General features: G+C 44.6%; 1 protein-coding gene across 18 annotated transcripts in view; it reads left to right on the top strand.

The window, feature by feature from the left end:
- Window positions 1-23787, top strand: part of celf2 (cugbp, Elav-like family member 2) — a 614034-nt gene extending 590247 nt beyond the window's left edge. For 10 of the 18 annotated variants that reach the window (XM_080207682.1, XM_080207680.1, XM_080207687.1 and 7 more), the window contains 7 exons: window positions 5531-5566; window positions 7091-7207; window positions 10030-10209; window positions 13645-13707; window positions 18535-18678; window positions 20906-21076; window positions 22556-23787. In XM_080207682.1, the coding sequence (XP_080063808.1) occupies window positions 5531-5566; window positions 7091-7207; window positions 10030-10209; window positions 13645-13707; window positions 18535-18678; window positions 20906-21033 (668 nt within the window). In that variant the 3' untranslated portion in view covers window positions 21034-21076; window positions 22556-23787. The remainder of the gene's footprint in view (window positions 1-5530; window positions 5567-7090; window positions 7208-10029; window positions 10210-13644; window positions 13708-18534; window positions 18679-20905; window positions 21077-22555) is intronic. The other 8 variants (XM_080207685.1, XM_080207695.1, XM_080207689.1 and 5 more) reach the window with 6 other exon arrangements.
- Window positions 23788-26573: the final 2786 nt, after the last annotated feature.

The raw sequence follows: 26573 nt of genomic DNA, 5'->3' as shown, positions 1-26573 counted from the left end.
TCTGTGGAACTCTGCCGCAGTGGGCTGTGCAGGCCAGGTCATTGAGTGTGTTTAAGGCACCGATAGATAGGTTCTTGATTAATAAGGGGATCAAGAAGAAGGCAGGGGAATGGAGATGAGAAAAACATCAGCCATGATTGAATGGCACAGCAGGCTCGATGGACCTGATTTCTGCTGCTATGACTTATGGTCTTATGGGCTGTGTCCGATAAGAAGTCCTCACCCACCTGCAACCAGGGTGCCAGGATCGAAAGTCATTGAGTGAGTTTCTCCAGTCTGGTCCATAGTCGCCCCACTGCCAGCGTGAATGGAGAACGTCTCAAAGCTCTATTCACTGCAGCGGGGCTGGAGAACTCCAGCCGCAGATGAAGCCGGAGGTTTTCGGTGCTTGTTCACACATTATTCGTGCAAAGGCACTGAACCAACCCAGTGTCAACTCAGCGGACATTACAGTGAGACAGAGTCAGTACTCAGGCCAGCAATTGTTCAGTTACTGTGTTATTTTAATGGAAGTATTTTTATCGTTACTTCTGAGATTTTATTAGTCAGGGAATAATAATCGTCTGTCAAATAGAACCATAGAATCGCTACAGTACAGAATGAGGCCATTTGACCCATTAATTCTGTACCAGCCACAATCCCACCCAACACCCTATTCCCATAAGCTCACACATTTACTCTGCTAAGCCCCCTGACATCAGACTCAGTCAATCTAACCTGCACATCTTTGGACTGTAGGAGGAAACCAGAGCACCCGGAGGAAACCCACACAGACAGTGACCCAAGGCCAGAATTGAACCTGGGACCCTGACACTATGAGGCAGCAGTGCTAACCACTGAGCCGCCCAAATAGTGTGGACCTCGGTGGACCTGTGTGCTTTCCAACTCGGTGACCAATTCAATGTTAGACGTTGTCCTGAGGAGGCTTGTTCTCGATGTTAATCAGCCAGTCCAGCATCGATCACAATTAAATAGGAAGCCTTAAAATTGTTAAAAAGAACCACAGCTCACGTTTTGATTCTTTGGATTGAATTTATTTTACACCTTCAGTTTCACGTTTTCATTTTCACCCTTCCAACAACATTGAATTGCAGTGTTGTTTCTTGGGAATGGCCCATGTTTTCTTGTACCAGGAGAGCCTGTGATGCAGACATGTTTGACCATGAAGTTCTTGACAGTTGAACCTCACCCTGCTCTGATCCCGTGCTTACAAATGATGGCTTCTAGGGGCGGAAGGGTAAAGTTATCAGGAGCAGATCCCATGGCCTATTTTCATTTTTCCTTCCCTGGTCCAGGAATTCTGAGATCAGCTGGTCTGACACTGAGGAGGAACTGATAATTCATCTGCTCTAGAACCCATCAGATTTGCATTTTATTTTTATTGATTTCAATGCATCCCCCCCTGTGCTGGTGAGAGACTTGAACCTTTGTCTCCGTCTCGCACACGTTGTTGGTGACCACCCGATTATTCTTAAGCACCCCACACGCTGTCTCGACCCTGAGCACTTTCATAGCAAATCTACATATATATAGATTTTTCCAAATCACATGGTTATAAATGAGATCATTAGGCTGAGTAAAACTATGTGCACAATCTGATAATTGCATTAATCCTTTGCTCCCAAAGGATTTGCTGAAAGTGAAGAGGGTATTACAAATTTAAGAAGTTTTTGATTGAAAGTTGCCCGTGGTTCTAGCTAAGAAATTGGATGTTGTCCCCTGGGTCATTCCCTTTGTGGCATGATAATACCACAATATTTTTCACTGTCAGTTCCACGCTTCACTGTATCACCCTCAATCTGTGTATCCGTGCCCACCGCCACCCCAATTTCTCTCCCTCCTGCTTTATATTCCAACGTGAGACACATGACTCTCCATGGGAAAGGAGGTGGATAGCTGACCCCTTGCTCTACCAAAGCCAGCCTGGGAACAGCAACCTGACTGGCTCCCCTTTCTATTAGGGCTTCCCTCACCTGAGGATGCCTTCTTGCAGAGTGTGATACTGAGTTAATGGGCATTCTCTACCACAACAAAAACAGAAGATGCTGGAAAATCGCAGCAGGTCTGACAGCATCTGCGGTGAGAAAGAATAGAGCCAATGTTTCGAGTCTGGATGACCCTAAGTCAGAGCTCTCAGACTCAAAACGTTGACTCTATTCTCTGTCCATGGATGCTGTCAGATCTGCTGCGATTTTCCAACATTGTCTGTTTTTGTTTCAGACTCCAGTATCTGCAGTATTTTATCTTAGCATTCTCTCCCTCTGAGTTGAGATGTAAGTGGAAGGTTTGCAAATGGATCAATATTGAAACTTTATCTCAGTACTTCAGAAATACAAGTGCAAAGGAGATGGGGTTGGAAACACTTGGAGACAGTAACAAAACCACTTTGCTTTGTTAGAGGTGGTGAGCGGAAAGGTGAGATGAACAAGGAGTGGTGTTAAGGAATGCAAGATGAGACTGGTCAAATTTTGGATGCCACATATTCAATAAACTGAACTCCAGGCTTTATGATCACCTTTATTGTGATGACTTGAATCATGAATTACAGAGGAAGCTGATGGCATAGTGGTGTTATCAACTATTAATCCAGAAACTCAGCTAATGTTCTGGGGACCCGGGTTCAAATTCCGCCACGGCAGATGGTGGAATTTGAGTTCAATAAAGACAATCTGGAGTTAAGAATCTACTGATGACCATGAAACTGTTGTCGGAAAAACCCATCTGGTTCACTAATGCCCTTTAGGGAAGGAAATCTGCCATCCTTATCTGGTCTGGCCTACATGTCACTTGGGATGAGCAAAATATGCTGGCCAGCCAATGACACTCATGTCCCACAAGCGAGTGAAAAACAAAATGAGGAAAAACTGGGTTCAGATTGAAAGAGATAGTAAAAATGAATGTTTCACAATTTAGTCAGGAGTGTTTAGGGGAAAATGAGAAACTCTTGAAAGTCTGAAATAAAAACTAACATGTTAGAAATATACCAGATATGTCAGGGCCTGTAAGAGGAGGATACCAGAGAACTATCCCTGTAGTGTGCATCATCAAGCACACGCACTGCATCAACTCGTCAGTGTTCCTCCACTAGCATCTCCCAAACCCTCGCCCTGTGCCACCTCGAAGCACAGGGCCATGGGAACAGCACCATCTGCAAGTTCCCTTCCAAACCACACGCCATCCTGACATGGAACTACTTTGAGCTGTTCCTTCATGGCATCTGGGTCATAATCATGCAAGTTCTTCCCTAAAAGCTCTGAGCGTGTGCCGACGCCACATGGGCTGCAGCAGTTCAAGGAGGGAGCTCGTCACTGCCCCCTTGAGGGCAATTAAGGTAGGGCAATAAATGCAGGCTTTGCATTTGCCAGCTATGTCCCCACCTTCTGAACAAATAAAAGAAAGCCTGGTCAGAATGATATAGCCATGTTAATGCGCAGGCTTGGGGAAGGCTTTAGCTGCGGAACCATTTGGATAGTGAACATTCTGCAAACACAAACTCAGATAGTCTCGGTTGGTAATCTCTGACCGGGGACCTTGTTTTAAAACAAGTAAATACAGGACGCTGAATCTGATCTGGCATCTCCCGATGTGTATCGTCAGGTGACTGTGCCCTTCAGTAAACTGTCCTTTCATTGTCTTTGCTGTCAGTGAATTTTAGCACGTTGCATAGTTAACGTCTCCGGCTCCATTCAGTATTACCGATCAGTGAGAGGTCGGCTGTCATTGAACAAGAACAGGAAGCAGAGCTGACTGTGCTGGATGGGACGGAGGTTTTCCAGACAGATCTGATGATGGGCTGTCCCACTTCACCTCTCCCTATCACAACAACGCTTTGCTGTTTGAACCTCCCTATCTCTGTAACCCCCTCCGACCCCACCACTCTTCAAGAACTTTGCCTTCCTCGGATTCTGACCTCTTGTGCATCACTCATTTCCTTTGCCTGATCACTAGGAACCGCGCCTTCAGCTGCCTGGGCCTTAACCTCTGGAATTTTTTTCCCACCTTCCCTTCTTAAGCTCACTAACCCAGAGTGGCACTTCAGGTGATAAAGTAAAAAACCACACCCTTGCCAAAATAACGGCTTATTTGACAACAGCATGGTTGAAAACATTTCTGCCTACACCAAATATCCCTGTGCACACTCTCATATCCCAACAAGTGTTAGTGGAAAACAATCAGACAATCCTTGGCTGATTTCCAATCCTCCCCCCGCAACCCCCCATTAGACAGTGCGCTGAGGCTTGAGGCTGCCAATGCTATAGATCGACCAATGGATTGATCATGGCACTTTTCTTGGTTAAGTAGCACCCCAGGGACCAAGGTGGGAGTTGCACCCCAGGGACCAAGGTGGGAGTTGCACCAGGGACCGAGGTGGGAGTTGCACCAGGGACCGAGGTGGGAGTTGCACCAGGGACCGAGGTGGGAGTTGCACCAGGGACCGAGGTGGGAGTTGCACCAGGGACCGAGGTGGGAGTTGCACCAGGGACCGAGGTGGGAGTTGCACCAGGGACCGAGGTGGGAGTTGCACCAGGGACCGAGGTGGGAGTTGCACCAGGGACCGAGGTGGGAGTTGCACCAGGGACCGAGGTGGGAGTTGCACCAGGGACCGAGGTGGGAGTTGCACCAGGGACCGAGGTGGGAGTTGCACCAGGGACCGAGGTGGGAGTTGCACCAGGGACCGAGGTGGGAGTTACACCAGGGACGGAGGTGGAGTTACACCAGTGATAATACAGATCAAGAAGGGTAGATCAGCACACAGTTTTATACTGAAAGTGATCTTGTCTGGGCACAGTGCCCAGAGGCTGTGGAATGAAAATTGCGGTCGAAGGCAAAGCTTAATTTAGAGTATTACTGTGTCTCAGTGTTGCTCTAAAGTGCTCTTGTTCTTGTTATGTAGGCATGCACGGCAGCCAGTTGACAAAACACTCCTGCAAACAGCCAGAGATGGATTATTTTCTTTTGACAGTTGACGACAATACTGGGAGAATATCTACTTTTCCCCAAGAATTGTCTTTTGAATCTTTAACATTTACCAGACCCCGATTTAACTATTTGCCCAAAGGACACCTAGGTTGCAGGTAGGGCTGGGTCTCTTGGCGTCTGGTCAGATGCGAGAATGCTAGCAGCCAAGCCAAACTGTACAGTCAGGCAGGATTATCGCTCCTGATGGTCGCCCTGTCATAACGGAGAGAGCCCTCACTCATTGACAGTGAGCGCGTGTAAGTTCTTAGAGTTGGGTGGAGCTCAGCAAGGCAGACACGAGCAATATGGACCTTATTGTCCAGGTGTACTTGTTCCCAGCTGAGTAACACTCAGCAGCAGATGGCTTGTTGGAGAAGTAGGACGATTTGGCTGGAAATCACTTGGTGCATTTCCTTAGGCTGTTCAGCAGTGAATTAATAACCCAATACTAATGCACAAGGTCGGTAATCTGACAAACAAGGTGTTCTATTATTAAAATAAAGTGTAAATTAGTAGAGAAGTTAGGGTAGTCTGCGCATGTGTGTGAGTGTTTTTACATTTGTTCCCGCAGTGCAATGGGGAACCAGCAATCAGCAGTCGATGCCTGGTATGTATTTTATGAATTACTACTTGATTTTTGTGACTGTATATATCTTTTTTGTGACTGTATATATCTCTCATGTGTTAAGTATCCTGAGTTTGTGCTTCCTTTTTCCATTATAAATTCCAAGGTCAGCATTCATGATGGGACCTGCCAGTGTAAACATGTCACACTGTTACTGACTTGACAGCGTAACTCTCCCGTGACAGGTTTGCATAGGCCGTTTCCATTCTAAATGCAGACTTTGAAATTCATAGTAAAAATAAGGACCCTAACTTTCCCCACTTTTGGCCCTCAAGCTGGAAGCCAGTTCACCTGATCTTTACCATAATCTCCCTACGTGCACTGCCACAGGAGATTGATTGAGATGCATTTGCAGTCCTGTGTACATTTCTGGCCTGAATTTTTCCTATTATAAAAGTCCTGCCTCCACATTGACAATGGAAACTGCCCATGTAAACATGTCACGGTGTAATTGCACCCTCCTGCCAGTAGAGGTGATGTACTGCCACCACCGCTGGCAACAAATGCTCTAGTTGCAACACAAACTATAAACCTCCTGTTTCCATTATAAACAGTAAGACAAGAAAATCTACCGCTATATAAAAACAGCAAAATGTAGGACTTGCATTCAGATAACTTGGACCTAATTGGCCCTCGAAATCTAGCCTGCCAAATGCCACAGGGGATTTACGAATTAGTTAATTTGCTGATTAACTAGTTTTGATCTTGATCAATTTTCAGAAATTTCAGTTCTGTAGGGTAATATCGTGAGACAAGCTAGGTGGAAGGAGAGAAGGGGGGTTTGGGGAGAGAATATTATTTGGGTAGATGAAGGGGTATTAGTTTGGCTGCGTTAGAACTAACCAACAAATTGCGTATCCCCAAGTTCCTTTGCTCTACCAATGGCAGCCAAGCCTTCAAGTTGCCTGGCCCAAAGTTCTGAAATTCCCTCCAAAACCACTCCGCCTCTCTACCTCTCTCTCCTTTCTAAAGATGCTCCTTAAAGCCCACTTCTTTGACCGAGCCTTTTGGTTATCTGTAAAAAAAAAACTCTCGCAAAGCACCTCGGACCATCCTACCAGATTAAAGGTGCCACACAAATGCAGATTGTTGCTGTGATGAAGTTTCCACAAAGGTTTCGGTTTTCTTTAGGCTGAAACTTTTAATTCAGGAGGCAAGGGGTAAAACTTTCCCCTTTGCCAAGTGAAATCCTAAACAGCAGCATGACTGAGGGAAGTTTTCCCTCCTCCATCTTGGGGTAAAAGTTTTCTTACCTGTTTACGAAATTGAAAAGCTGGCGTCTGGAACTAGTTGCCATGTAGGGGATGTCCTCTGCCTTACCACTCACACTGTGCCAACTCATGTTACAATCTGGTCTGCCTGTGGCTCTAAAACAGGCAGAATTCTGATTATTTAATTCTCTCACACTCTTTCTCTCCCTTTCTCTCTCTTTCTTTCTCTCTCTCCTCAAGTACAGTCGTAATGTTTTCTTTTCTTCTTTCTCATGTGCGTCTACCACACCTCCAGTAGCAGGAACAACAAATTCTGGCACTGGTGCTGCCATGAATTCCTTGACCTCCCTGGGAACGCTCCAGGGGCTAGCCGGAGCCACTGTTGGGTTAAATAACATTAATGCACTGGCAGGTACAGTACAACACTGGGTGGTGGTGATTGGGGGTGGGGTGGGGCTGGTGGGTGGGGGTAAGGTGCATGGGGAGGTGGGTGCGCAAGGGAGAAGGAGGCTGTGGTTTTGATTTGGTGCCGTCTGTTAGTCACAGGGATCCATTTCGGAAATTCACCCTGATGTTTTCAGGTGGTTCCGAACCACACAAATGATGCATCATTTGATGGGCTGTTATTTTTTAAACCTTGAGGGCTGTAAGCGTCGTCTTTTTGTCATTCATTCCACCGATGGCATCTGCCCTTCTCTCACAAGAATATAAGAACTAGGAGCCAGAGTAGGCCATTTGGCCCCTCGAGCCTGTTCCACCATTCAATGGCTGATCTTTTCGTGGACTCTGCTTCACTCCCTCCCCTCCCCCCCCCCCAACTCACCATAACGCTTAATTCCTTTGCTGTTAAAAAATTAATCTATCCTTGCCTTAAAAACATTCAATGAGGTAGCCTCAACTGCTTCACTGGGCAGAGAATTCCACAGATTCACAACCCTTTGGATGAAGAAGTCCCTCCTCAACTCAGTCCTAAATCTGCTCCTCCTTAGTTTGAGGCCATGCCCCCTAGTTCTAGTTTCACCCACCACTGGAAACAACTTCCCTGCTTCTATCTTATCTATTTCCTTCATAATCTTATGTTTCTAAAAGATCTCCCCTCATTCTTCTGAATTCCAATGAGTATAGTCCCAATCTGCTCAGTCTCATAAGCCAACCCTCTCAACTCTGGAATCAACCTAGTGAATCTCCTCTACACCCTCTCCAGTGCCAGTATATCCTTTCTCAAGTAAGGAGACCAAAACTGTACACAGTACTCCAGGTGTGGCCTCACCAGCACTTTATACAGCTGCAACATAACCTCACTGTTTTTAAACTCCATCCCTCTAGCAATGAAGGACAAAATTCCATTTGCTTTCTTAATTATCTGCTGCACCTACAAACCAACTCCTTGAGATTCTTGCACAAGGACACCCAGTTCCTCTGCATAGCAGCATGTTGCAATTTTTTACCATTTAAAGAATAGTCCATTTTGCTGTTAGTTCTCCCAATTCCTGTTTCCTGTCCGGGAAACTGTTTCCTGTTTACATGAGAACATAAACAATAAGATAAACAGTAGACTAAACGGCGTGCTCCCTTCCCCTCCCTCACCCCCACTCGGCCATTCAGTAAGATCATGGTTGATCTGACTGTGGCCTTGACCCCACTTTCTTGCCCATTTTCCCACACTCTTTGACTCCCCCAATCGTTCCAAAATCAGCCTGTCTTGACCTTGAATAAATTCCCATGAGCCAACCTCCTGGGTCTCTGGGATGAGAGTTCCAAAGATTCACCGCCCTCTCTGAGAGAAATTCTTCCTCATCTCCGTATCCTGAAACTATCTCCTCCTGTTCACGAGGGCAGAGTTGACATATTTTGACAAATAAGGGAATCGAGGGGCCTGGGGTGCAGGTGGGGAAGTCGAGTTGAAGCCACAATCTGACCAGCCATGTTTTTTATTGAATGGACAAGGCTTGAGGGCTCAAATTGTCTGTCCCTGCTGCTATTTCTAACAATATTATGAAGCATCACAAAGCAAGTATGTGAACACACAAACACACATTCCTATTCCCTGAGCATCAAAACTGGCAGCAAATTGAGAGAAAGGCCTAGGAAGCAGGATGAGATCAGGGTCAGGAGAACCCTGCATGGTGGCAAAGGTTGACTGCAGAATAGAACGGAATCTAAATAACCATTGGCTCCTAGTACACCTTTGTCAGATGAGGGGGTCTCCTCTAATCCCCCATTAGGAAATACTGCCCTACTTGGCTCTTTCCCTTTCGCACAGGCACACTCATTTAATGTGAACACATTCCTATTTAAGAAGTTTGCCTGGAGGAAGGGATGGTCTGTGATCTGAATCCACCAAAGCAGATGCACAAAAATAAACTCAGACTGTCAGATGATGCATCCCAAAGCTCCAGACAGGAGGGAATGTTATCTGAATGGAAAATGGCTGAAAACTCATCCCCATTGAAATAGTGTTGCTTTAGATTGATATGTCCAGTCAACTGATGAGTTTCTTTTTAATGAATTCAATACAAACACAAATGAATTCTGGCTAATGAACTCGTTTACAAATACATGTCTGCGTTTTAAATTGACTTCTGATGAATGTCAGCAAGTCCGACAATCGAACAACTAGAAATCATAGGATCTCTACAGTGTGGAAGGAGACCATTCGGTCCATCGAGTCTGCACCGATAACAATCCCACCCAGGCCTTATCTTCATAACCCTATATATTTAACCTGCCACTCCCCCGACACTATGGGGCCATTTGCCATGGCCAATCAACCTAACCCACACATCTTTGGACACTAAGGGGCAATTTAGCATGGCCAATTCGCCTAACCCGCACATTTTTGGACTGCGGGACGAAACCGGAGCACCCGGAGGAAACCCACGCAGACACGGGGAGAATGTGCAAACTTCACACAGACAGTGGCCCGCGGCTGGAATTGAACCCGGGTCCCTGGGGCTGTGAGGCAGCAGTGCTAACCGCTGTGCCACCGTGCCGCTAACTGCAGAACAAAGTTAGCAACAGACACATTGTGAGCATCATCCATCCCTGCGGCCGCTCAGTGAGAATCCCAGCTCAGCTGCATGTTGCCTGCATGTTGCATGACAACGAGTTGCAACAGCGAGAAGTCTTATTTGGGAATGTGAGAGGGTAGCCCTCTTTGTAAGGAACTATTGAATGAGTGCAATTTTTTCTCTCTATTGTTGGTTTGATGTAAAGTTGCTCACATGCTCTCAGGTATGGCGGCGCTTAATGGCGGACTCGGAGCGACTGGCTTGACGAATGGATCGGGTGGCACCATGGACGCACTGACCCAGGCTTACTCAGGGATCCAGCAGTACGCAGCAGCTGCACTGCCCACACTGTACAGTCAGAGCCTGCTCCAGCAGCAGAGTGCCGCAGGCAGCCAGAAGGAGGGTGAGTGCTTCACTTAGATTGTCGGGTTTTCACCCAACCGGTACAAAACGTCCGGTGAAATCAGAAATGGATTCCGTGTCATTGAAGAGTTTAATTAGGTCAGTGATAGTACATAGAACAGTGATAGTACATAGTATGGCACAGGAACAGGCCTATCGGCCCACAATGTTGTGCCGAACATGACGCCAAATTAAACTAATCCCATCTGCCTGCCTTTGATCCATATCCCTTGACTCCTTGCACGTTCATGTGCTTATCTAAAAGCATCTTAAATGCTCCAATGGTATCTGCCTGCACCACTACGCTTGGCAGCACGTTCCAGCCACCTACCCCTCTCTGTGGTAAAAAAAAACTTGCTCCTCACCTCTCCTTTGAACTCTCCCCCTCTCACCTTAACTGTGTGCCCCCTAGTATGAGACATTTCAACTCTGGGAAAAAGATTCTGACTGTCAACTCTCATAATGTTATAGACTTCTGTCGGGTGTCCCTCAGCCTCTGTCCCTCCAGAGAAAACAACTACTTGTTTTGTGTCCTGTCCGGTTGTCCATCACATTCATCTCCGTGGACAGGGCAATTGCAAGCTTATCCAGCCTTTCCTTATTAGTTGTTACCCTCTAATCCAGGCAGCATCCTGGTAAACCTCTTCTGCACCCTCTCCAAAGCCTCCGCATCCTTCCTGTAATGTGGCGACCAGAATTGAACACCACAGGATTTTCCTGACCCACCCGCCAGGGGAATTGTAGTGGGGAGGTGTGGGCCATGCAAAGGTCCATTGATCTCAGATGGGAATTTTTGGCCTTTGGGGTGAGTGTGGCTGGAAAATCCTGCCCTCAGAGTGCAGCCTAACCAACGTTTTATAAAGCTGCAACATGACATCCTGTCTCTTGTACTCAATGCCCTGACCAATAAAGGCAAGCATGCCATACCCCTTCTTTACCACCCTATCCATTTGTATGGCCACTTTCAGGGAGTTATAGAACACTGCAGCACAAACAGGCCCTTCGGCCCACAAGTTGCGCCAATCACATCCATACCTACCAAGCCATAGAACTATCTGTAACTCCCAATCCCACTAAATCCCATATACTCATCCAGAAGTCTTTTAAAAGACCCCAGCGAGTTCGCCTCTACCACCACTGACGGCAGCCGATTCCACTCACTCACCACCCTCTGAGTGAAAAACTTACCCCTAACATCTCCTCTACTTGCTTCCCAGCACCTTAAACCTGTGTCCTCTCGTAGCGACCATTTCAGCCCTGGGAAATTGCCTCCGAGAATCCACCCTATCTATTCCTCTCAACATTTTATAAACCTCTATCAAGTCGCCTCTCAACCTTTGTCTCTCCAAGGAGAAGAGACCTAGCTCCCTCAACCTATCTTCATAAGGCATGCCTCCCAATCCAGGCAACATCCTTGTAAATCTCCTCTGCACTCTCTCAATAGCTTCCACATCCTTCCTGTAGAGAGGCGACCAGGACTTGAACTTGCTGGGCTGTGGGGAAAGGGCAGTGGAGTGGGACTCAAATTGAATTACTCTTTCAAAAAAAAACCAGCACAGGCACAATGGGCTGAATGGTCACCTCCTGTTCTGTTTCAGTCTATGATTCTACTGGCTGGTTTGAAGCTTCAGTATCTATCAGATACAATTGAATCTCAATGGCATCCATTAATGGAATGCTGATAAGAGGGGACAAGTTGTCCAATCGTCAATGGTGGTAATTTATGGGTTAATACACTCTGTGATTGATAACAATCTCAGTCTCTTTGGTGATGTATCAATATTCATTTCTTTTTGATCAAATGTAGAATGAAATCTGCTGCCCTTGATAATAGACCACTATTAAAATTGCTGGCGTCAGTCATGGGTATCAATTCGGTAAAACCTATTGGGACAAAATTCAACCGGGGGAGATAAAAGGGGCTGAGAAGGTTTGACACTTGTTTTGTGTCCTGTTGGGTTCCCCATGACACTCATCTCCATGGACAAGGCAATCCCAATGGGGTGTATGTGCAGGCTGCTGATCAAACTCCTCCTGTCATATCTAATTCCCCCCCTCCCTACCCTCAAGTCCAACCATTGATGTGAAACTGGGTGGCACCTCTGCACTCTCCCCTGTGACGTCTAATTCCACCCCCCCTTCCCCACTCCCACCCTCACCCTAAAGCCCAACCATTGATGTGGCACTCTGGCACAGTGGTTAGCACTGCTGCCTCACAGCGCCAGGGTCCTGGGTCCAATTCCAACCTCGGCTGACTGTGTGGAGTTTGCACGTTCTCCCCGAGTCCATATGAGTTTCCTCCAGGTACTCCAGTTTCTTCCCACACTCCAAAGATATGCAGGTTAGGTTGACTGGCCATACTAAATATCCCTTAGTGTCCCAATATATGTGGGTTAGGTGGATTGGCCATACTAAATTCCCCCGTGGTGTCAGGGTGAATTAACAGTAAATACATGGGGTAATGAGGATGGGGCCTGACGGGGATTGGGTGCACTGGGTGCAGGCTCAATGCAGTGTAGGGATTCTATGATTCTGGTAATGAAATTTGGGAACGAAATCCACTCATGTTAAATTGGCAATTAAAAATTTGGGGTGTTGAATGACAGATGAATTATAAATAGTTTGCTGATAACACTTCATGATTGTAACTTGATAATGAAAGGTGCTGGTGTTAGATTGGTAATGAATATATTCACACAAGCTAGATTCACAAAATGGTGTGATCCTGAGTAAATCACCCAGCTAAGTCACCACTTGTACAAGCCATTGGCAGGATTGCTGATGTGTCGATGGTCGTACTCACTATGCTCAGCTGCCAGACCAGCTGCTTCATCCACTCCTTTTATGAATGGTGGGCTTGTCTGCTTGACTCCCTTGACGATGTTAAGGTTCAGAATCCCAGCCCTACCCTATTAGAATTGAGCAATGAGCACGATTAGCCCAATTTGCCGGGATAGCTCACTCATCATTCTTCTTGCGAATGTAAGTTATTTCCAGTACATGGGTGCGAATCAGTAATAAGCACAGCTTGCAATGGAACGCATTGCTGCCGGTATTGATGTATGGGTCTTGAACGCGATTGATAAATCAACATTAAAAGATATTGGTAATGAACATTAAATTAGTAATAAAATTGGAACAGAAGTTATTTCTTTTAAAAGTCAATAAGCAATATTAATGAGTACAGTAGGTGATTAATTGTAAACAATGCAAGTGTTAAATTGCCAATTCAACTTACTGATATTACTTAAGGGTATTTGTATTGCATTAATATTCAATGTTACTGATGTTAAGTTGGTAATGAATATTTTTTGTAGTAAATTGGTACATAAAGCTATTAGTGTCAAGTTACCAGTGAACACATATGTTCGTGTTAATGGTAGGCTTTAGTTTTCAACGGCTGCATAGATTTCTGTTGTGCTCCTCTCATGTACAGAAAGATGGCTCACAGCACTTTGCAGAGCAGAACCCAACACTGGGCAGCAAGCTGGAGGCACAGGTAGGGAGTAACGGCACAGTGGCAGAGAATGGTTTGTTAGCGACCTTTACCAACAGGAAAGGGGCGGGGTACCAAAAGTGGAGAGGTTTGAGGAGAGGATTCCAGAGAGCGGGGAGGGGGGGGTGTCACATAAATACTGATCGACAGCGGAGGGGTGGGGACGGCCGAGAGCAAGCAGAGAGACCCCTGAGTAAGGGAATGGGCAGAATCGTGGGTCAATGTATTTCAGCGTAGGAAAATTGTGAGGCTGTCCACTTTGGAGCTCTAAAGGATAGAACCGTAGAAATAGAAGCAAGAGTAGGCCATTCAGCCCTTGGAGACTGTCCCCCTGTTCATTTTGATCATGGCTGATCATCAAATTCAATATCCTGATCCTCCCCCACCCCCAATCCATGATTCCCTTAGCCCCAAGAGCTACATCTAGAGCATTTTCTAAATGGCAAAAAGCGGAGGTACAAAAAATTTGGCAATTCAAAAATCATCAAAAAGTTATGGAAAAGAATCCAGAAAAGAAATGGAATGTTGGCCCTTAGTATCCAGAGGATTGAATACAACAAGTTAGAAGTCATCCTTCAGTTATCCAGAGCCCTGTTTAGACCATTACTGGAATTACTTTGAGCAGTTCTGGATGCCACACCTCAGAAAGGATGTATTGGCCATGGAAGGAATGCAGTTTACCAGAATTACACCAGGATTCACACAATGAAGATGAGCCACACAAACTGGGGTTGGATTCCCTGGAATTCAGAAAGCTCAAGACTGTTTTGAGCAAAGTTTTCAAAGGGAACAGAGAGGGCAGATAGATAGATACGGTTTCTGCTGGCTAGGGAATTTGCGGGGAGAATTTTCCCGTCCCGCCCGCCACAGGAATTGCCGTGGGGTTTGGGGGTGGGAGGTGGCCCATGCAAAAGTCCATTTGACCTCGGATGGGATTCTCCAGTTTTGGGGCAAGCATAGCTGGAAGGTCCCACCATAGGACTTTGAGAGGGTGTGGGTGGGCGGATGGATGGGTGAGGGCAGGTGGGTGGGTGTTGGTGTTGGGGTGCGGAATCTAAACATAGAGCCAGACTTCTCAGGAAAGTAATGAGAAAACAGTTCTTCATACAAAGTGTGATGGAAGTTTGGAACTCTCTTCCACAAGTGGCAATTGATACGAGATACATTGTAAGTTTTAAATCTGTGACTGATATATTTTTGTTAATTAAAGATATTAAGGGATGCGGGGCAAAGGCAGGTATATGAAGTTAGGTCACAGATCAACCATGATTAACTGATGACAGAAAAGGACCTATGGGATAAATGGCCTCCTCCTGTTCCTGTGGTCCTAGCAAAGGATAGAAGGGTGAGCTGCAGGTTTGAGAGGGGTGTTTGCTTCTCAAGCAAAACTGTGGACTGCTTTGACTGTGAATGGGCCACACGGTCCAGAATTTTACTGTCCTGCCCGCTACGGGAATCAGAGCAGGCGAGGGGCAGACCATGGAACGGCCCATTGACCTCAAGCAGGGTCTTATGGTTTTGGGACAAGCGAGGCCATGAAATCCCACCCCCGGTGTTCAGGGAGTAGGATTTAATGCCAGTGAAATAGTGCAGTGATATCAACAAGCATGGTTGGTGGGGTAAGGGTCTGATGATCAGGAGTGAGATCAGAGGAGATTGAAGCCTTCATTTATCAGATGAATTAAACAAGATTTGGGGAGAAGATGGGAGAGAAAGCACAGAGTTTGAGAAGAGGTCCTGGGGCGAGTAGATCTTTGGCAAGAGGAGTGCTGAGGAATGAGGAAAATGGGGAAGAGTTGGAGAAGGCAGAGACAGATGAATGGGTGACTCTGATATTGGACCTTGTGCTTTGGGTATCTGAAGTGGGGAATAAAAGGTGTGCACTGGACTTAAATCAATAGAGGTGAATATTTTTGATGGAGGCTGGGGATTCAGAATTGTTAGCCAGGTTGGTCGTCTTGACTCTTCGAATGTATCCCCCCAGATACTACTGAATAATCCCAAGGTGATAAGAGGGGAAATCACTGAAAGCCTAGACCCATACCCCCATAAAAATATGTTTGGAAGTACTGATGCTGTCTAATGTCCTCAGCGTGCTTAATGCTACTTCTATGGACCTTTCCTTGAAATTGGAAACAGGACACGAGAGGAATGAGGGATTTACAGTGCACACACTGAGAGGGGTGGGGTGATTGCCTTGTTAAGAATTAGAAGATGCTTCTTTTTGAAGAATGAAGTCCACCCAACAAGATAGACAATGGAAGTTGTTCCTTTCACTGCAGGGCCATTCACATTACATCAGGACGAGCTGCTGAAATGATTTTACAGAAATCGGTCAAATAAATAATCACTTAAATATCTTGCCATTAATCTTCAATGAGGATCCTTATTCCGAATGATAAATCTTCCCGAGTTCCTCTGGATTCATTCTCAATCATAGCCAGCACCGTGGGGATGCAAACCCTGGCAGCTCACTATCTTAACCTCCAAGGAAAGACTTGGTGCCGTGCTGAAACTCAAGGATATTTCAGAGGCCGATGATTGGAAAGGCATTCCAACAGGATGCAGCAGGGAATCTCAGAACAAGAAGTAGAGTGAAGTGGCGGGGGGGGAGTGGAGGGTGAATTTGATGTTATTCAGTCTGAGGTGTTTAAGTATGAAGGGCCGTTACAGTGTGGTCTGCTGCAAATTGCAACTTCCTCTGACTGTCCCTAAAAAGAAAGTCTCTGGCTCAAGAGGTCCATCTGTATAACGTTAGTTCCTATTTTCACTCGGCCATCCTTTAGCTCTGCGGGATCAGTAACTTAGTGTCCATGGGCAGCTTTGTATTTTGGGCTTCTGCCCGTGATAAAGTGAACCGCCAGTGCTCGAACCAGGGGAGCTATGTTAATCCGGGGCAGCGAGGGACAACCACCTGTGTGCAGGCCCGAGTCTCAATATCGTTTCACTCAAAGACATCTTACTGACCCCCCACCTCTCAGGAGGCAGCTGGAATAAAGATGGATTAGAAAAAAACTGGGGTTAAAGTAGTGGGGAATGCTAGTGATAATTTGTTAACGGGTGACAATAATCCAATTAGTGAAAGAATTAGTATTAAATTATTGATCAAATAAGCTGGGTTGATTGAAGAATAGCTGTTAGTGAATGTTATTGGGGTTAAATCACTCTTGATATTTGATCATGAAGATTATCAGTATTACACAATGCCAGTTTAGCTGTGTCTGTTGGTTTCTCTTCTATGAGTGTCTCCCATTCTGTCATTTCTGTTGCCACTTTAAAACTCCGCAAAGTCTCATTACCCCTTTAATGAACTTCTAACTCGCAGCACACACTTTATTAACCTCAAGCGTCCTCGAAATAAATGAGCTGTGTGCGCTGGCTAAATGCTGAGGTGCTTTAATCAGTGTGTGGGAGGTTTTATTGCCTTGTGCACTTGGGGCGGCCAAATTTGTCACCTAATTAAAACCAATAATTCACCTGCATGAATTATTATTACCTGACAGTCTTAACCTTCCCACCACCGTTTGGAATGTTTGGGTTCAGCGTGAGGTGAATTCATTCCCCCTGTCCTGGAGCGATAATAACTCAATGGACAAAATCAGATGTCCCGCCCCGTGGCAGTGGATTCCTTTAATTTGGCAGGTCAGGATCCGCATTCACCCCAAAGTTGTCCTTGGCAGATGTGTGGACAATCTTCCCACCCTGTTGCCAATTCAGGCTCTTGACTGGGCATTAGGACGGGCACGGTGGTTGGCAGTGCTGGGGATCCAGGTTCAATTCCAACCTCGGGTCACTGTCTGTGTGGAGTCTGCACGTTCTCCCCATGTCTGCGTGGGTTTCCTCCCACAGTCCAAAGATGTGTGGGTTAGGTTGATTGGCCATGCTAAATTTCCCCTTTAGTGTCCAGAGATGTTTAGTTTAGGGGGATAAATCTGTGGGGTTGCAGGCACAGGGCAAGGGTGTGGCCAAGATCTGTCGGAGGTTTGGTGCAGACTTGATGGGCCAAATGGCCTCCCTGTGCACAGGAGGGATTCTGTGATCTCATCCTGCCATCGCTGCACATCAACCAAACCCATGCAGGGTTGCTCCTGCAGGCCCCGGGGTTGGTGGGTAGGTGGGAGGGAGGTGGGGGGGGGGGGGCTTGCCAGATGGGATTTGTGCCCCAAAATTCCTTGACCCCACTGGCCTGAGTACCTGAGTAGAACAGGACGTGGCCACCCTTGCCTGTAAAAGAGGCGTTGGGAGGGGGGGGATGACCCACTCGGTCTTCAGCCGGCAGCCGAGACCCCCATCACCTCCACAGGATGTTGGCTGGTGTCTCGCTCATGTAGCTCATCGTAAGTCAGCGCTGCCCATGAGACTGTCTCGGGACTGTCACCTGTATTCTATCCGGCCTGTCGTAATGGGCTCTGTGATAGAGTTTCGAGCACAGTTGCTCAGTGTTCATTCATTGATCAGTATCAAGTCCACTTCCTTCTGGGTGGGGTAACTCGGAAAGCCTTCCAAGGTGGTCTGTTATCAGAGGGAAGGGGGTCGTCTGGCCGACTGTCCCTCACTGACTCCTGCTGCCTGCTTGCATTCAATCTTTCAGATGAGAAGCGGCAAAACTTACCCAGTTTGTGAAGATGCAGCTGGGAGCTGAGCCTGCCCCTTCTCACCGGATAGACCATGTGACTGCTGACCGCTTGCATTTCCAGAACTTTGTTTGCCGTCTCTTTAAAGATGTTGCCTCAACTAAAGATGCTTCTCGCTTCAGAAATAACATGCGATTGAAACGTGTCGAGCTTGTTTGCGGTGTTTGATTTCAGTTGTGTTAAATCTCATCCTCAGGGCCCGAAGGTGCGAATCTGTTTATTTACCACCTTCCCCAAGAGTTTGGAGATCAAGACATCCTCCAGATGTTTATGCCGTTTGGAAATGTTGTGTCTGCTAAAGTCTTCATTGATAAACAGACCAATCTTAGCAAGTGCTTTGGTAAGGATGTGTGAATGGGTTTCACGTAATCCCAGACCTGAGGTTTGGGTTGGTGCCTGATATTCTGACTGTTTGCACACACTCTATTGACCCATAAAGTGGATCCAATAAGTAGAGATAAAATTTTCCTAAAGCTTCTGCAGACAATTGTAATAGACAGTATCAAACAGGTGGCCATATATTTGATTCCTGTTATATTCCGAACTCAGGGTGGGAAATTATACACTCGCTCATCCTGAATCCCACCCGAGATCAAAAGACCTTCCCATTGTCCACCCCTCACCCGCTCCGATTCCCATGTGGGCAGGGTGATAAAATTCCGGTCACTGTCCCAGTTAGACAATGATAGCCTACCAGCCGTTCTCCTGAGCTAAAGAGGGGAAACCAGCTCATGTTTCCTATCGTGAGCCCGCAAAAAGGGTGGCAACAGTGGTTAGCACGGCTGCCTCACGGCGCCAGGGATTTGGGTTCGATTCCCAGCTTGGGTCACTTTCTGTGTGGAGTCTGCACATTCCCCCCGTGTCTCCATGGGTTTCCTCCGGGTGCTCCGCTTTCTTCCCACGGTCTGAAAGACGTGCTGGTTAGGTGCATTAGCCATGCTAAATTCTCCCTCGGTGTACCCGAACAAGTGCCAGAGAGTGGCAACTGGGAGATTTTCACAGTAACTTCATTGCAGTGTTAATGTAAGCCAACTTGTGATATTAACAAATAAAAACCTTTAAACCAACCACTACCAATGGCAGGACCAAACTCAGCCTTTATGCCACCCACTTCCAAATAACCTTGCGATTTGCCTTTCTCACTATCACGTGTACAGCAGCTCCTTGCCAAAAGGTAGCAGAGAATCAAACTTTCCCTCTTTAGGTCAACTATGGTTGTGTCACACTCTGATCCCTGAGTCAGACATTCATGGGTATAACCACCCCCCCCCCGCCAAAACTCCAAAGATTTCAGGCCTGATACTCCGGCGTAGTACCGGAGGAATGCTGCACTGTCCAAAGCCCCAATATTCAGATGAGACATTAAACCGAGGCTCCATTTGCCCCCTCAATGGGTATAAAAGACCCCACAGCACGATTTTGAGAAAGAGCAAAGGAATTTTCCCTGTTGTCCTGACCAATTTTGATCCCTCGATTAACACCGAAAACACACTTATCTGCTCAATATCACATTGCGGTTTTATGGGATCTTGCTGCGCACACCATGGTTTCATGGTCGTCAGTAGATTCTTAATTGCAGATCTTTTTTTCCAGAAACGCTGTCACTATTGCAGTATTTATGGAAAAGTGCCTACATTGCAATAGCACTGATGACCATGAAACCATTGTCAATTGTCAGAAAAGCCCATCTGGTTCACTAATGCCCTTTAGGAAGGAAATCTGCCACCCTTACCTGGCCTGGCCCACATGTGACTCCAGATCCACAGCAATGTGGTTGACTCTCAACTGCCCTCCAAGGGCAACTAGGGCTGGGCAATAAATGCTAGCCAGCCAGCAAAGCACATGTCCCATAAAAGAATGTTAAAAAAAAGTTCAATTTTCTTTGTTCAGTTGGTTTTCTCATGACTGGTTAGAGCCTAATTTCTAACACTGAGAAAGATATAGAGAAATGAGTGCTCTGTGAAACCTGGATCATGAAGTGGCATTCAGGAAAGACTTAACCTAAAACATTGTGATTTCCAGATTTCGGCCTACTGGTCAGGCTGCAAATTGTCCAGCATTGGTGGCAGTCACCAGCAATTGAAAGATTATTTCTGGCCCACTGCTTTTCATTTGAGCACCTGTTTATAGTTTTAAAAACTATTAAAGTTGGGGTAGTGAGGCTGTTGGCTTGGCAGTTGACACGATTAACTTGGTCAAGGAAGAGTGTGAACACACTTTCAATTTGGCGCAGCGCCATCCAAGATGTTGGCTTGTCAGGTGGTCAATGGCGGACATGTGGCAGTCTCAGGAAGTGGGACGCAGGCGATCGGGTGATGAAACTTCCAGAAATATACGCGGTCAGAATTGGCAACCCAGCACATTCAACAACAGTCAATGTGCCCTCAAAGTAACAAGCTGTACTTGGAACAGCGTTGGCATTTTTCCAAGACAGATAGTTTCATAAGCATGAAATCTTCCTTTCACTGGCCTGTTGTGAGATGGTTAAATGCTTTTTTTCTCCCCCCTTTTCTTTTCCATTCCCCCTCAACACCACCAACCCACCCCTTTCCTCCTCCTCTTTACAGGTTTTGTAAGCTACGACAATCCAGTTTCTGCACAGGCCGCAATCCAAGCTATGAATGGTTTTCAGATTGGGATGAAGCGCTTAAAGGTTCAGCTGAAACGATCCAAGAATGACAGCAAACCGTACTGAGTGTAGAGTGGGAGGTTAATGCTGTTACTTTAGCTTTGTTAGGGTAAGTCCCATGAACCAGCCCGTGGCTGAGGAGGATCATTGCCAATGTTCATCAGGAGACAATTTTTAACATTACACTTCCATTTCCCTCCCAGCCCTCTCCCACCCCCCCCCCAACCCCCCAAAAACCCCCCCGCCACCCGTTTTCCTCCCATTCCCGTTATGTTTAGTATCTTAACTCTTATTGTACTTACAGTATTTAATTTTTTGCTTTGTTCCGTAAAAGACAAATCGAATTTTGCAAAAAAAAAAGATGTCTTAAAAAGATTTTAAAAAATAACCGAAATGTGCAATTTAACTCAGTCACTGGTGCCAGACGGACCCACGTGACAATGGGGCACCAGGTGCTTTATTAAGCTTAACAGACCCAGTTAACATAGATTTAGTAAGGCACCAACAGTTTACAGGTTAACGATATGGTGGTCTAGCTTGAAAGTGATGCCAAGTGAAGCACTAACATTTTCCTTTTATTATAATTTTATTTCTCACTCTCTCTCTCCCTCCCCCCCCCCTTTCCCCACCCAAACCCCCCTTTCTCTCTCTCCCCCCTCTCTATCTCTCTCTCTCTCTCTTCCTCTCTCTCTTCCTTTCCTATCTTTCTCACTTCAACCAGAATTTTATCTATTAGGATGTGATCACAAGTTAGATAATCCGTTTTCTGCAATCAGATTGCATTGGTTTTTTTTTTGGCGAACAAAAGCCTTCGAGATCTGTTTTGCCACCATTTGGGCTCTTTTTTTTCGCGGGAGGGGTAAGATAAAAAGAGAAGGTTAAATGGCAACATTTACTAAAGAATGCATCTAATATGACAAGAAGGAAAGCCACAGGTCTGTACATTTTATTTGTAAAAAAAGCAGCTCTATTTTTATATAAATTTTTACTGCCTCAGAAAAATGGAAGTTATTTATTAAGTACCTATAGTTAATTTATTGGATATCTGAGATAACTCATCCTCTATGATAGTTAGAGCCTGCTTTGTGATGTAGTCTTAAGAAGTGCTAAGTGGGGAGGAGTTGATCCTTGCAGTTAGACACACGCACATCACAACCTTGCAACACTCACGCTTCTCCTGTTTCTGTCCCCTTTATTTGTGTGGTATCTCATTACTCATAGCTTCCATTATCTAGTCAAGTTCGAGTTCTTTTTTTTAAATCTTGTGACTTTTATTTTTGTTTGTTTGTATACCTGTTTAATTAAAAAAAAAACAAAATCTGTATCTCTGTCCCCAAAACCAATCCATCTCTTATCTCTTTTAAAGTACCGATGGATTCTTTTGGATGTTTTTATCTGTTGCTGTTGCTTTCTCTTTTTTTTGTTAACAGTTGTTGTTATTAAACAAAAAAAAATGCAAATTTATGTGAATGGCTCGTAGATTCTAATGACTGAGATTTGCATTGTTCTGCAAACCATGAGAATGATTTTGTTCCTGCTGCGTAGACTCTGTGTAACTTTTGACTCTTCCTTGTTTTTTTTCCCTTAGACATCTTCATGCTCGTTAGTTCATCGTTTGCCTAGCATGTCCCTGTGGCGTCAAAAAAAAATCCAAAAAAAAAAGCTCATCGTCCTGTTATTGTTTCTGATGTCTTTCTGACCTCACATCACACTTGGTCCTCCTACTTGATCCCCTTGACCTAGCTTGACTTTTACGAGATTTTTTGCATGTGACCTCACATAGCTCTGAATTCTAAAAGAGATCATTGTGAAAAGGCGTTAGCTGCATTTGTGTTAAGACTGAAAAAGAGGGAAAAAAAAAATTATTTTAAGAAAGTAAAGCGAGAAATTTAAAAAAATTATATGAGAGAGAGAAGGGAAAAAAAAATAACCTGTGGCGAAAATGTTTCTTTTTTTTCACGAAACAAACTTGAAAGTATTATGCAGGGATTGGCATTCTGTCTGGTCACTTGGAAAAGCAATAGCAATATGTGGCTAGAATGCAGAATGTTGGTTTCTCAATGAAGCAGACTACTTCTGAACAGTTGATGCAACTGGTCAGATATTATCAAGAGCTCTGTAATAGTTTTTACATTTTTCAGGCAGTGTAAAGTTTTGATAAGGCCATTTAAGTGGCTCACTTTCTCATCGATATATATAGAAAAGATAAAAAAACCACTTTTTTTGTAGACTAGTTTAAGATAATTAATGAAAAAAAAAGATGACCCATGTTTGGGGAAAGACTACCTATTTGTGTCACCTTTTGCTGAACTGATTCACACCTAGACAATCTGTGGTAAACGCACATTAAATGACCTATATTTTATACTGTTTAAATGTATTGGAGAAGATTAAAACAAAAGCAGTCCGTGTAAAACTTCGTCACGTTGGTAACTGTGTGGGTTAAGTTTTGGTGTCATCGCGATTTTTAAGGTTATATAATTAAATGTTTCGTAAGACGGCAGACTTTTTTGGTTCACTCGACAAAAAAGATTCTTTTTGGCGGCCAAAATAATCTTAAATCACCGAGTGAAAAGGGGGAAAAAAATTATATATATATAATATATATATATACAATTCCAGGACAAAAGAAAAACCTTGTGCTTTCCGTGTAAACCGTTTTTTGACGTCCGATTTTGTTCGTTACTTTTCATTGTGAGATTAACAGTTGGATATATTCTTTGTTCAGCAAAATGTGAGATTGGCTTGAAGAAAACAGCGATTTAAATCAATGGAATTAGTGCCAAAATGACAAAAAAGCAAAATAAAAGGTACTTCCTGCCTCGTGCTTAATTCTGTTATTTGTGAGAAGCAATTTGATTACATGGGCATTTTGTTACTTGAGTGTTTTGTAATAATTTCTCTCGTGTTTGAAAAAAATTAAAGGAAAAAAAAAAATAGATTTAAACAAAAATACCGAGAGAGGAAAAAAAAATTTGTTAAATTGCTAAAGCTGTAGTCTTGTTGCCTGAGATTGGTCATTGTTTGTTATTTCTCTTTGTAAAAGCGCTCCATGTTTCCCAAGCCCTCCGCCCCCACCCCCACACCCCCTGTCATCCTTAGAGATGTTGTGCGAGCAAACCTCACAGAGCTTTTTTTTCCCTTATATAGTTGTGAAAATAAAAACGCAAAAAAAGACAAAAATAATAAAAAAAAAGCACCCCAAGGCAGGAATGTTTAGGACTTTTTTTTTTAAAAAGTATAATTAATTAATAAATAAGCAGCCTTCGATGCGACATAATGACTTTCTAACCATAGCAAAAAAAAAATTTGTCATTCCTCCTTGCATGCGCTCGATGTGTAATAAAGCACCAACTGTTTAACAGGCCAATATTTCTCTGCATCTGAGGGCTGGGAGCGGTTTGAATCAACACAGCTTCCATTGCCTTGGGAATTTCTTTCTGGCCTACTCTGGTACAAATTTATTTCCCTTACCGCCAAATCCCACCGATTCCCACCATTCCCCTCCCCCCTCCCCACACACAACCCCCACCCCAACCTCCCCAAAATCCAACACATTAAGTCAAAAAAAAGAGAAAAAAAATTGTAGCTTCATATGCATTTTTTTTTGGGAAAATGTCACACAAAAGACAAATGTTTTGTGCTCCTGTGATGTGAGATCTGGTGTTTGTGGACTATTATTATCATTTAGAATTAAGATTTAAAGAAACAAAAATATATAGTTTTAAGTATCTGTTTGAGAAAAGCCAAAGTTAATGCAAAATAAGTGGGGGAACCGCAAGCCCATGTGAGTGCTGTAATTCTGTTTTCTTTTGGTACGTTTTGCCTCTGTATGTGATGGAAAAGTCTCCTCGAGGGGAAAGATGTCAACACAACACACACACACTCAAAAAAAATATATATATAATGTGGGCTTTCGTATTTCTACAACTTGATTGTAATTATGCATTTTGTACCAGTGGAATTTTTTTATACTGGAAATTAAAAAATGGATATTTCTGCGCCTTACCTGTGAGTGGGCCCAGTGATGACTAATGTTGAGTTTAATTTCTAGTTGGTGCAGAGAAAGTGGCGAGTATTTCGTTTTAAGACTTTACAAGAAAAAAAGCAACAAAAAAAATAACTTTGGCTTGCTTACCTCTCATTTCTTTGCATATGCTTAAATGTCAAGAATTTTTGTCAGAAAAAAAAATGGGTAAGTTTCTCTTCAATTCTGTATTGTGCAGTTACATAAGGTATTAGGACTAGCAGTATTCATCCATCCACAGTGGGATAACTGTATTAGTTTAAAAAAAATAGGGGTTTGCTTTTTGCTGTTGAAATCCAAGTTTTTTCCTGATTCTCTGTCTTCATTGTGAACATAACTGTGGAACAGTTGAACTTATTTTTGTAACGTATGTTATTGTGTGATGCAGTTTTTGCTTCTGTCTCAAATATTAAACCATTTTTCCTAATACTCGTCTCTCTTTGTGTACTGTTGGTGATGTTCACTGTTGTTTGGCATTCAGCAAACCTCACTGTTCCACGTCCTTTTTCGTTTCCTCTCTCTATCTCTATCTCTCTCTCTGTTGTGTAGACAAGACACTGCCACAACCTTACCAGCTACTTCTGTTTCCTCATTCCTATTTGAGTTCAGTATTTAACTGTTTTTGGGTTTTTATTTTCCCCCTCTCCGTTTCTCTCCCTTTTTTTTGGACAAATACAGCTATTTTATACTGTTAACCGCGGCCTCTCCTTGTGTCCCAGTGATAGCCACGCTCTAGAAGGTGCAGTCCTAGATTCAAAGGTGAAATAATAAAACCGCAGAATTAGGCTCGTTAGAACGCTGTGATATGCATGTTTCTGTATTAATCCTGTTTTTATATTTCTGGTGCATGAAGAGTTAAGTCAAATCAAAGCCCAAAGGATGAAACGAACCTTTTAGGTTGAGAGAAGATGTTTGGATGAGAACAGGCTCGCCCTCCGGTGGCAGTGTTGATAAATGCAGCGGTGGCTGAGCTATTTGGGATAGTTGTTTCTGCTCTGTGCCAGGCTGACTGTTTGCAACCCGGATGGTCCCAGCAATGCTCATTAGCCTCAACAACCCTGGGGTTAGGGAATGTGAAGGGTGGCTGCCTGGCCAGTGATCACTGAGGTTAGGCACTACGCCTAGGCAGCCTCAGCAGGTTTGAAAGACACTATTGATGAAAGCTTTGGGCGCACGTGATGTTCTAGGAGTGTTGGCAAGTGTTGAATCATTCCGTAGTCTTGTCCAACAATCCATGGTGGCTGGAGCATCATAACCATGTCCTGGGATTGGCAAACTATCAGGGTGAAAACAAGAAAAAAAATATTCTGGAAAATTTCCTCTACAACCACCCAGTCCTCCCCCTCCAACCCAGAATTAGGTATGGGGGCATTTGTGAAATAGTTTGTTCCCCTCTGTGGCCTATTCGTTAAGTCCCAGTGACTCCAGCTGCTATGAAAGGTTATTAATACAAAGGAAATCTATTGCCTGTACGGTCTCCTCTGTTCTTCCAGCTCTGTGACAGGTTTATGCAGAGGGGATGGCGATGGCCTAGTGGTATTATCGCTAGACTATTAATCCAGAAAGTCAACTAATATTC

This window comes from Carcharhinus amblyrhynchos, chromosome 19 (assembly GCF_965287045.1).
Source record: "Carcharhinus amblyrhynchos chromosome 19, sCarAmb.v2.hapA, whole genome shotgun sequence".
Classification (NCBI taxonomy): Eukaryota; Metazoa; Chordata; class Chondrichthyes; order Carcharhiniformes; family Carcharhinidae; genus Carcharhinus; species Carcharhinus amblyrhynchos.
The sequence above is the reverse complement of the archived record's forward strand: the minus strand, read 5'-3'. Positions and strand labels throughout refer to the sequence as shown.